The sequence below is a fragment of the Pelophylax lessonae genome (genome assembly GCF_965119305.1).
Source record: "Pelophylax lessonae genome assembly, chromosome: 3".
In the NCBI taxonomy this organism is placed as follows: Eukaryota; Metazoa; Chordata; class Amphibia; order Anura; family Ranidae; genus Pelophylax; species Pelophylax lessonae.
The window spans coordinates 328,104,978-328,117,291 of NC_138770.1; the positions used below are offsets into that span (position 1 = coordinate 328,104,978).

General features: G+C 48.1%; 2 protein-coding genes across 2 annotated transcripts in view; both read left to right on the top strand.

The window, feature by feature from the left end:
• Window positions 1–12,314, top strand: part of TMEM14A (transmembrane protein 14A) — a 1,080,999-nt gene that overhangs the window by 772,924 nt on the left and 295,761 nt on the right. The window lies entirely within an intron of this gene.
• The window catches only part of AGPAT5 (1-acylglycerol-3-phosphate O-acyltransferase 5), a 216,350-nt gene that overhangs the window by 134,123 nt on the left and 69,913 nt on the right, over window positions 1–12,314 (top strand). Inside the window, exon 6 of the mRNA XM_082251943.1 lies at window positions 473–634. Within this exon, the coding sequence (XP_082108069.1) occupies window positions 473–634 (162 nt within the window). The remainder of the gene's footprint in view (window positions 1–472; window positions 635–12,314) is intronic.

Sequence of the window (12,314 nt, forward strand, 5' to 3'; positions counted from 1 at the left end):
CTCTCCTCCCCCTTTTATTATGAACTCTCAGACCAGCCTATAAATCAAGCACTTTGAATGTATTTAGAGAAGACTGCAGAAAGACAGGTACAACTTACATAGGATTTCTTTTGTCTCTGTGCATCACCTAAGGATAGTCTCTTCACTGAGTATATGTAAGGGTTTACAACCACTTTAATTCAATTATGTGTTTAGGAAAATAGTGTGTATGTATATGTGGTGTCCGGTATTCTAACTGGCTTACAAAAAAAAAAAAAGGTAAGCAGTGGTGAGTGGAAAAACTACATATCGGGATTGTACACAAATTGCTCTGATCAATCTCTGCCCAAAACCATGCAAAGTTTTAAGTGGAAAGCTATTTTAGATGAAACACACACTAGCATTTATACTAGCTTGCTTAAACAAAATTATGTGATCATGCATATATTATTATAAAGGTAAAATGTCAAAACTACCTTTTTTTTTTTCCTAGGGTTGCCAGTCTTAAAGCATGTGTTGACACCAAGAGTGAAGGCAACTCATGTAACGATTGATACCATGCAGGACTACCTGGATGCCGTTTATGATGTAACTGTTGCATATGAAGCAACTACCACGCCGAGTGGACAACGTAAAGAAGCACCATCAATGACAGGTGAGGCTTTTTTTACTGTTGCCTTTATTTTAGAACAGTTGCATTGGTTTAGATGTTAGCTTCAACATTGCCATTCTTTTTTTTATTTAAATAACTAACATGTTATACTTGCCTCCTCTGTGCAGTTGGTTTTGCACAAGCCTGGATCCTCCTCTTCTCGGGTCCCTTTTTGGCTCTTCTGGCCCCTCCTTCCTGTTGAGTGCCCCCCCCCCCCCCCCACAGCAAGCAGCTTGCTATGGGGGCACTGAGCAGAGTCAGAGCTCTCTGTGTCCATTCAGACACGGAGCCGTGGCCCGGCCTCACCCCCTCTCTCTCCTGATTGGCTGAATGATTTTGATTTACAGCAGCAGAAGCCAATTACGCCGCACTTCTCAGCCAATGAGGAGGGTGAATCCTAGGCAGTTTAGACACTCCTGCAACATCGCTGGATAAAGACAGGCTCAGGTAAGTATTAGGGGGGCTAAAGGAGGCTGCTGCACACAGGTTTTTTTAATCTTTTTTTTTTTCCAATATATATTTTTATTTATTGATAGTTTACAGAATATACACATTACATACCGCATCACAACATCATATAGCAATTAAGGACAAATCCAATTCTATGACCAACATAATCTTTTCAATATTCTTAACTGGTGAAAAATCCATGGCAGGAGATCCCCACCCTTAACCGGGTTCCCTCCTCCACCCGGTTGTCTCCATTTTACTTGTATTTGCCCTCAAGAAAAAAGAGAAAGATGCAAGAAAAAGAAGAGAAAAGAGAAGAAAGGGGGGGGGGGGGGAGAAGGAAAAAGGGAAGTGTAAGGATCTGAGGACCGCCCCCCCACCCCTCTCCCTCCCTCCCCTCCAACCAACGGCAGGACTTCCTAGAGAATCTGCCTCCAATCCTACTTTCCTAAATCAATTCCAAACTAGCACCATAGGCCTACACCTTCCTCCGACAACATAAATATATTCCATGCTGGCCATGTTTTATTATAGCTCGTTTTTATATTGAGCTGCTAAAGTTAGTTCCTCCATTCTATTTATTTCCTTTACCTTCTTTAACCAGTCTGGAATCCCCGTGGGGTTCTGTTTTTTCCAACTGAGAGGGATGCATGCTCTTGCCACATTTAGAAGGTGGCACACTATGGACTTTTTATATTTTCTCCTCAAAATTTCTGTCTTTTGTAACAGAAAAAAAAGCTGGATCCTCAGGAAGGTCCTCTTCCACAAAATTCTGAATGATTCTTCTAACCTACTTCCAAAAATCTATTATTTTAGGACACGACCAAAAAAATATGTCATTGTTCCTATATCTTCATGGCATCTCCAATATATGTCAGAGGAACTCAAAGCCATCTTCTGGAGCCTGTATGGGGTATAATACCACCTCATTAAGATCTTATTAGTTTGTTGTTGTTCGATGGATGTCGCAGTTTTACACCAAAAATTTACCATTTGTTGCCTCTGTTCAGACGAGAAAGAGCAGTTTAGTTCTCTCTCCCACCTCTCAAAAATGGCAGGCGAAATTGTTCCTTCGGTCTATTTAACAGATCATAAACGCTGGATAGCACGTGTAGACATTTACCTTCTTCCGAACAGAGCCTCTCTAAAGGTGTTAACTGACTAGCATAATTTTGAGGATTAGGGATTGATGCTAAGTAATGATATAGTTTGACCTGCATTCCATCGTGGTAATTTAAATATCTCTCTATCACTTGTCAACTTCTTCATTGAGGGCCATCTATTCTCTCTCAGGAAATGTGAGGCCTGGAAGATACCTGCCTCGTTCAAAAAACTGAAAGATTTAGAATCCATCCCTGAGGGGAATCTAGGATTCCCTAAAATTGGGTATAGTGGTGATTCCTGGGATATCAGTGAGCTTTGCCGACATGCCAAGGTACTAATCTTTAATGTATTCCCGACTAAAGGGTGTATCTTCATCTCTATTGGTACTTGGTCAAAACACCAAAGGGCTCTCTTTAAGGGGATAGGTACTTGCGCCTGTTCCATCTGCACCCATAGTTACAATCTGCATGTCGACCTCAATCTACCTGTCTACTTATTTGTACCGCCTGATAATACCTGTGTAGGTCTGAGACTGCAACCCCCCCCCCCCCCCATTTTTTAGGTAAGGTCAACAATTGTCTCGCTATGCCTGGTTTTTTGTGTGCCCAGATAAACTTAATGAATAGTGAATGGGCTTGTTTAAAATAATTGCTAGGAATATGGATGGGCAATGCCTGAAACAAATAAAGAAATGTCGGCAAAATCATCATTTTAACCAGATTGCACCTCCCAAACCATGAGTGCATTCCTGCGTGCCATTTCTCTAGCTTTAACCTAGTTTCAGTCAAAAGAGCTGGAAAATTGTGTCCAAACACCTGCGAAATCTCTGACGGTATAAGGGTGCCTAAATATTTCAATGCTCTTTTCTCTATCGTTCAATGACAGACGCAGTCCTCTGATGCATATCAGTAGGGTAATACCGCCCCCTACAGGAGTAGGACACTAGGCAGAAAGAATTTCTGGCTACGCCTATGGGCAGTCCCTGGGGGTATACCCTCTCTCTTCCTGCATAGGATGTCAGTTTCTTTCTGCCTAGTAAGGACCTAGTTCCTTGCTGGGATCTTTGGTCCTGGCATGGGAGTATTTTTTTTTATGTAGCATTTTTTTTTAGCTAGTCTTTTTTTTCTCGAACGATTTTCCTGTGAGATCTTCAAGCAATTATGCCGGGCTGGGCGACAGACTGGATCCCCATATCCAGTGGTCACCCCAGTCTGGCCAGCGAGCGCGTGCAGGCCTTAGCTCCGCGCTGGGTCGGCCGCGACATAGTCCCACTGGACAGGGACTGGCTCCGCGAGTTAAACGTCTCGCCAGGACACACACAATAGGGTCCAGGCTTATGTTGCAGCGTTCCGTTTTGGCCGACAGCCCCCCTACTCCGGTGGCGTGGGGTCCTGTCATGAGATGGCGCCCGCGTGTGTTCCCGGTATGGTGAGTAAACGTTCCCCCCCCCCTCCCCTGGCGGATTTTGGGGTGGACGTGGGCCCTCTCTCTGGGATGGTCGGACCCTCACAATCCTGGGTTTCCCTCTGTCCTGCTGTGACCCCCCCCCTCCTTACCCCCCACCACCACCGCAACCCCCCCCCCCCCCCGCTTGGGGGACTGGTCTGGGCCTACCTGTGGCCGGAGCCTGGTGTGCAGGCCACATGGGGGGGTGCGCCGTTCGTGGTGCCCGGTTGCTGGGAGGTATTAAGGCTGGCTTGGGGGTCTCCATGTGGGGTCCGAATGCAGCGCACGGCCGCCATTTTGTTGTAGCCTTTGCAGAAGCGACCCCCCTCCTACCCCTGCCTCCTCTGACGTCTCGGACTCTTGAGTCTGACCCAGCCACCGCAGATGATGGTATCCCGGCCGAGTCGGGTACCCCACACCATGCCTCCTCTGATGGTGAGGATGAGCCTTCTGCTGCGCAGGATAAGGCGCGGGTGGCTGCACTCATTGGTTCGGTGCGCTAAACCCTAAAATTGGAGGATGCGGCTGTTGTCGCTCGGGGGGGGGGGGGGGGGGGGGCGGTTTGCCTTTGGCACCCATAAACCTCAGAGGGTGGAAAAGTCTTTTCCCTTCCCCACTTATTTTGCTGGCCTGCTCGCCAAAGAATGGTAGCGGCGGACACGTTCTACCGGGGTGTTTACCAGGCGCTACCCTTTTGAGTAGTCTCTGGTGAAGAAGTGGTCAGTGCTACCTAAGGTGGATCCCCCGGTTTCCAGACTTAACAAGGCTACTGTGATTCCGGTGGAAGATTCTCCATCCTTCAAGGACCCAGAGGATAGGAAGGCGGAGGCTGTGGCCCGCAACATACAGTGCCTTGCGAAAGTACTCGGCCCCCTTGAACTTTGTGACCTTTTGCCACATTTCAGGCTTCAAACATAAAGATCTAAAACTGTAATTTTTAGTGAAGAATCAACAAGTGGGACACAATCATGAAGTGGAACGAAATTTTTTGGATATTTTAAACTTTGTTAAATAAAAAACTGAAAAATTGGGCATGCAAAATTATTCAGCCCCTTTACTTTCAGTGCAGCAAACTCTCTCCAGAAGTTCAGTGAGGATCTCTGAATGATCCAATGTTGACCTAAATGACTAATGATGATAAATACAATCCACCTGTGTGTAATCAAGTCTCCGTATAAATGCACCTGCACTGTGATAGTCTCAGAGGTCCGTTTAAAGCGCAGAGAGCATCATAAAGAGCAAGGAACACTCCAGGCAGGTCCGAGATGCTGTTGTGGAGAAGTTTAAAGCCGGATTTGGATACAAAAAGATTTCCCAAGCTTTAAACATCCCAAGGAGCACTGTGCAAGCGATAATATTGAAATGGAAGGAGTATCAGGCCACTGCAAACCTACGAAGACCTGGCTGTCCCTCTAAACTTTCAGCTCATACAAGGAGAAGACTGATCAGAGCAAAAAAGCAACACAGCTCATCTCCCTGAACACACCATCCCCACTGTCAAACATGGTGGTGGCAGCATCATGGTTTGGGCCTGCTTTTCTTCAGCAGGGACAGGGAAGATGGTTAAAATTGATGGGAAGATGGATGGAGCCAAATACAGGACCATTCTGGAAGAAAACCTGATGGAGTCTGCAAAAGACCCGAGACTGGGACGGAGATTTGTCTTCCAACAAGACAATGATCCAAAACATAAGCAAAATCTACAATGGAATGGTTCACAAATAAACATATCCAGGTGTTAGAATGGCCAAGTCAAAGTCTAGACCTGAATCCAATCGAGAATCTGTGGAAAGAACTGAAAACTGCTGTTCACAAACGCTCTCCATCCAACCTCACTAAGCTCAAGCTGTTTTGCAAGGAGGAATGGGCAAAAATTTCAGTCTCTCTCGATATGCAAAACTGATAGAGACATACCCCAAGCGACTTACAGCTGTAATCGCAGCAAAAGGTGGAGCTACAAAGTATTAAGGGGGCTGAATAATTTTGCACGCCCAATTTTTCTGTTTATTTGTTAACAAAGTTTGAAATATCCAATAAATTTCGTTCCACTTCATGATTGTGTCCCACTTGTTGATTCATCACAAAAAATTACAGTTTTATATCTTTATGTTTGAAGCCTTAAATGTGGCAAAAGGTCGCAAAGTTCAAGGGGGCTGAATACTTTTGCAAGGCACTGTATACGCTATGGCGGGGACTGCGCTATGACCTGCCTTTGCTTTCGGCCCTAGTCATCCAAACGGTGACTGAATGGGCGAAGCTGCTACTCCGTGATGCGGAGGGCCAGCCTGTCCCTCCTGAATTTGGGGAGCTGTTGGACCAGATGGTGCAGGCGCTGCAGTATGCTTGCGATGCTACGCTAGACATTGCTTCCCTTTTGGGTCGTCTGTCGTTTTCGGCAGTGGTCATGAGGCATATGCTCTGGCTAAAGTGTTGGTCTGCGGATCAGGCTTCTAAGAAGACCTTGACAGAACACCTTTTCAGGGGGACCGTCTGTTTGGGGCTACCCTGGATGACATTATTAAAGGTGTTACGGGGGGTAAGAGTGTTTTTCTCCCGCAGGCTTCTAGGGGTAAGGACTCTCGCCGTAGACGGGGTCCGTCCTTTTCCGCTCACAGGAAGTATTCTCGTCCCTCGGGGGCGGCTGATAAGGCTAAGCCCTTCAAGGCTCCCGTGGGTGCCTCCAAGCGGCCCGGGTTTGGGAAACAGAAGTCCGGTTCCGCCAGGCCTGTGGACAAGACCCCGTCGGCCTGAAGGTGCTCCCCTCACCCGTGACTGGGGTGGGGGGACACCTTTGCCGGTTCTCGGATGTGTGGCTGGCCCGGATCCCAGACAAATGGGTCCGGGAGGTTGTGCGGTCCGGGTACAAGATCGAGTTTCAATCCGTTCCTCCGGTCAGGTTTTTCCCTTCCAATGACCGCCTATCCCCGGATCCCTTGCGGGCGCTCTATGGGGCACTGCAGGACTTGCTACAGCAAGGAGTGATAGTGTCTGTTCCGCACGCGGAACGCTTTCACGGGTTTTATTCCAACCTGTTCACGGTTCCCAAGGAGGGCAAGGTTCGTCCGATCCTGGACCTAAAGGCTCTGAATGTGTTTGTGCGCGCTCAAAAGTTCAATATGTGCTGCTCACCAAAGATTTCTCAGTTTTGCCGTGGGAGAAGACCACTTTGTTTGTGGCGTTACCCTTTGGTCTCGCTTCTGCTCCTCGGGTCTTCACAAAAGTGTTAGCCCTGGTCCTGGCACTGTTGCAACAGCGGGGGATATCGGTCCTGTGCTACCTGGATGATCTGATTCTCTGTGCGGAGTCCCCTGCGTTGCTGACGGAAAATTTGGGTGTCACCTTGTGTACTCTGAAGGAGTTTGTTTGGGTTGTGAACCTCCAAAAGTAATCTCTGACCCCTTCCATGAAACTGGTCTATCTAGGCCTGACCCTGGACTCGTCCTTTGCCAGGGTGTTTCTTCCTCCGGAAAATCCAGTCGGCGGTTCGTTTGTTGATGTCCAACGACCGTCCGTCCCTTCGGACCTGTATGAGAGCATTGGGACTGATGGTGTCCTCCTTCGAGGCGGTCCCATTCGCTCAGTTCCACACGAGGGTTCTTCAAAAGGAAATTCTTCTCAAGTGGAACGAACACCCGAATTCTCTGGATTCTCGGATTCAGTTAAGCCACAGGACCAGAGAGTCCCTAGTCTGGTGGCTTCGGTCCCCACTGCTTCAGTCGGGAAAATCATTTCTCCCTATATACTGGACGGTTGTCACCATGGATGCGAGTTTGTCTGGGTGGGGGTCCTTAATCAGGACTCGGCACAGGGAGTCTGGTCCCTGGAAGAATCTCGATTGCCGATCAATGTCCTGGAGCTGAGAGCCATCCGGCTTTGCTTGACACACTGGACCGACCGTCTGGAGGGTTTTTCAGTGCGCATTAAATCGGACAATGCCACGGCCGTGGCTTACATCAATCACCAAGGGGGCACCAAGAGTGTCCTTGCGGCCCTGCAAGTGGCGGACATTCTACGTTGGGCGGAGCGTCATGTTCCAGCTCTCTCCGCAGTACACATTCCGGGAGTGGAGAATTGGCAGGCGGATAACCTCAGCCGCCAGGCCTTGGATGCAGGTGAGTGGTCCCTGCATCCGGAGGTGTTTCAACAGTTGTGCCTTCGCTGGGGCACTATAGATGTGGATCTGTTGGCATCTCAAATCGACAGGAAGGTACAGCGGTTTGTGGCCCGCTCCCGGGACCCTCTGGCAGACGCCGTAGACACGCTGGTGGCCCCCTGGGTCCGGTACTGGCTGATGTATGCTGCCTTTCCTCCTCTCAAGTTGCTGCCAAGACTTCTTCGCAGGATAGAGGCGGAAGGGATTCCGGTCATTCTTGTGGCTCCAGACAGGCCTCGTCACGCTTGGTATGCCGACCTGGTCAGGCTTGTCGCAGACGCCCCGTGGAGACTTCCTCTCAGGGAGGATCTACTGTCTCGGGGGCCAATCTTCCATCCTGCTTTACAGTCGCTGGCTTTGACGGCTTGGCTGTTGAAGGCCAGGTGCTGAAGGACAGGGGTTTATCTGCTTCAGTGATTCCCACTCTGCTATAAGCAAGGAAGGCGTCTTCCAGGAATAATTATCATCGTACGTGGAAGTCGTACATTGAGTGTGAGTCCCTTGGGACCCACCCGCGCTCTTATTAGGTGGCTCAGATCTTGGCTTTCCTTCAACGGGGAGTTGATCAAAAGTTGGCCTTGAGTACTATCAAGGGTCAGGTCTCGGCCTTGGCTATTTTCTTCCAGAGGCCGTTGGCCGCCCATTCCCTGGTGCGTAGTTTCATCCAGGGGGAGCGACATTTTGGTACCTCCGATGCGACCTCCGCTACCGCAATGGGATCTTAATTTGGTGCTGTTGGTTCTCCAGAGGCCTCCCTTTGAGAATATTTGGGAGGTCCCCCTGCTTCCCCTGTCTCAGAAGGTGGCCTCCTTGGTGGCTATCACTTCTGCGCGCAGGGTGTCGGAACTGGCGGCACTGTCCTGTCGTTCTCCCTATTTGGTGGTTCACAAGGACAAGGTGGTCCTTCGGCCGAATCCGTCTTTCCTGCGAAGGTGGTTTGCAGTTTTCACCTTAATGAGGAGATCATGTTACCGTCCTTGTGTTCTAAGCCTAAACATCCTAAGGAATTTACTCTGCATACCCTGGATGTTGTTCGTGCTATCAGGGTGTATTTGGCGTCTACCGAGTCTTTTTGCAAGTCTGACTCACTCTTTGTGCTCACGGATGGCCCGAAGAAAGGGCTGCCTGCGTCTGCTGCGACTTTTTCCAGATGGATCAGACGGACAGTGGTGCAGGCCTTTTCCATCAAGGGTCAGGTTCCTCCCTTCCCTGTCAAGGCCCATTCTACTCTGTCTTTTAGTGCTTCCTGGGCCTTTCGCCATCAGGCGTCTGTACTTTAGGTGTGCAAGGCGGCGACTTGGTCGTCTGTTGACACCTTTACTAAATTTTATAAGGTGGATGTGATGGCATCTGCGGATGCTGCTTTTGGCCGCAAGGTTTGCAGGCTGCTGTTTAGGGTGCTCCTTGGCCTTCCTTGAGGGTGTTCTTCTGTTTGTTTTCAGGTGGACCTCATCTGGTTGTTCTGATGAGTCCTGTGTTGCCTGGATGGCCATGTTGGCCTTGGGGACTGTTTTTTTTTTTTCTTTGTTCTGCTGTTCCCACCCCTCATTTTGGTACTGCTTTTGGACGTCCCTACTGATATGCATCAGAGGACTGCGTCCGTCAATGTACGATAGAGAAAACTGGATTTTTGACTTACTTACCGTAAATCCTTTTCTCTTAGGTTCATTGGCGGACGCAGTACCTGCCCCTCTAATTTTTTGAGTGGGTTGGTGTGCTTTTCTCTGACACTGCTTTGGTACAAAACTGACATCCTATGCAGGAAGAGAGAGGGTATACCCCCAGGGTCTGCCCATAGGCGTAGCCAGAAATTCTTTCTGCCTAGTGTCCTACTCCTGTAGTGGGCGGTATTACCCTACTGATATGCATCAGAGGACTGTGTCGGTCAATGAACCTAAGAGAAAAGGATTTTACGGTAAGTCAAAAATCACGTTTTTTTTTTTTTTATCTTAATGTATAGAATGCAATAAGATAAAAAAAAAAAAGCTTTTGCCTTAATAATCCCTTTAAAGTCAACCTGTACTCAAAAACTGAAGATTTGCTATGATTGAAACATTTTGAAATGTCAGTGGAATCTAAGCAGGTCCCAGAAATAAATACCTGCACACTTCCTGGGCTAAGGCACTCCTTTTGCTAGGGCATTGGTAAGGCAGTAATGGGAAACTAGTAACTAGAGCTTTGCAGTTTTTTTGGGCACAGCATCCACACTTCATTTGCTCTTTAAGAAAATTTGTATAGTTACTTAAATGTTATAATCTACCTGGGCATCATATGATCATAGCTGGTTAGAAGGTGATGCAAGCCTAAAGCATTTGTTTACAAGTGTAAATATTATTTCTCAAAGCCTGAGGACTTGTCTGCAGGAGCTGACACATTGCACCCATGATCTACTTATCACGGGTGCGATTCTTCCCAGGCTGATACTGGAAAAAATAATAAATCCACATTTTTCTTTCTGCAAAAAAATGTGCATTTATTTTATTTTTTGTGCCTTTAACTAAAATATTCTCAGGTGTGAGAAGAAATATTTGAATTGAGACTGTATTTCTCTATCGTTCGACAGACGCAGCTCCTTATCATAGGGTTATGCTCCTCCTTCTAGGAATAGGCACTAGGCAGGAAGAAAAATACGTAACTACACCTATAGGGGCTTTCCCTGCATGCATAACCCCTCAGACTCTGCTATCATTAAACAGTTTTGTTCTGCCTAGTGTTAGGAATTGGACATAGCTCCCTGCTGAGACTTCAGTCTTAGCTGTAACAGGGAGAGTTTGTGATTTTTTTCGGTAATAATGCAGTCGTTATGTCGCTTATTTGAGGGGAGTGGATTATTCTGGGGGGGGGGGGGGGGTGTCCCTGGCTATAGACCTTTTTAGATGCCTATTGTTCTGGGACCCTTCTGGGGGGTTCTGGAGACCGGATGGCGCGCCATGGGGGGGGCCACCATTTTACTGTGGTTCATGATCTGTGTTCCCATTAGTTTGCATGGGCAGCCATTTTCTATACTTCCCATATTGAGAATGTATATGAGCGGCCAATTTCTTGAGGCCCGTTGGATGGACAGGCATGCAGCATGGCTTATGATAGAGGCAGAGCTTCTTCCTATTCCTGTGCAGAGAGTGTTAGTTGCCGAGGCTTCTGCGCAGGATAGAGGTGGAAAACATTCCGATCATTCTGGTGGCTCCAGACTGGCCTCGCCGGTCTTGGTACGCAGACCTGATAAGGCTGGTCGCCCATACCCCTTGGGAGACTTCCTCTCAGGGAAGATCTGCTGTCTCAAGGTCCGATCTTCCATCCTGCTTTAGAGTCGCTGGCTTTAACGGCATGGCTGTTGAGTCAGGTGTTGAGAGATAGGGGTTGTTCTGACTCTGATTCCTACACTCTTCAAGGCTAGGAAGTCAACCTCAAGGAAGATCTACCATCCTACGTGGAAATCATACATTTAATGGTGTGAATCGGTCTTGGTACGCAGACCTGATAAGGCTGGTCGCCCATACCCCTTGGGAGACTTCCTCTCAGGGAAGATCTGCTGTCTCAAGGTCCGATCTTCCATCCTGCTTTAGAGTCGCTGGCTTTAACGGCATGGCTGTTGAGTCAGGTGTTGAGAGATAGGGGTTGTTCTGACTCTGATTCCTACACTCTTCAAGGCTAGGAAGTCAACCTCAAGGAAGATCTACCATCCTACGTGGAAATCATACATTTAATGGTGTGAATCGCTGAAGGTGCCACCCTCGCTTGTTTTCAATCGCTAGGGTTTTGGTCTTTTTTCAGAAAGGGGTTGAACAGCGGTTGGCTTTGGGTACTTTCAAAGGGCAGGTTTCGGCTTTGGCTATATATTTTCAATGCCTGTTAGCCACGAATATCCTAATCCAGACTTTTATCCAGGGAGTGCGCCATATGGCTTCTCCGAGGCGATCCCCGTTACCTCCGTGGGATCTAAATCTGGTGTTCTCTGTTCTTCAAAAGCCTCCTTTTGAAAATAAACGGGGGATTTCGCTGCTTTCTTTGTCTCAGAAGGTTGCCTTCTTGGTGGTGATCACTTCTGCCCCCAGGGTATCCCAATAGTTGGCATTGTCTTGCCGCTCACCTTAACTGGTGGTGCACAGGGATAAGGTGGTACTTCAACCTAATCAGTCGTTCTTTCCTAAGGTAGTTTCCGATTTTCATCTGAATGAAGACATTGTGTTGCCTTCACTTTGCCCTAAACCTCAGCATCCGAAGGAGTATGCCTTGCATTCTTTGGATGTGGTTCGTGCGATCAGGATTTATTTAGAGACCACTGAGTCCTTTAGAAAATCAGATGCTCTTTTTGTCCTTACTGATACCACCGTCTGCCTGATCCATCTGGAAATGGACGCAGCCATTTCCAGGTGGATCAGGCAGACGGTGGTACAGCCCTGTTCACTGAGGGTTCAGGTTCCTCCTTTTCCCGGTGAAGGCGCATTCTACGAGAGTGCTGGGTGCCTCTTGGGCTTTTCGCCATCAGACGTCCGTGCTACAAGTTTGCAAGGCGGCAACTTGGTCGTCTAT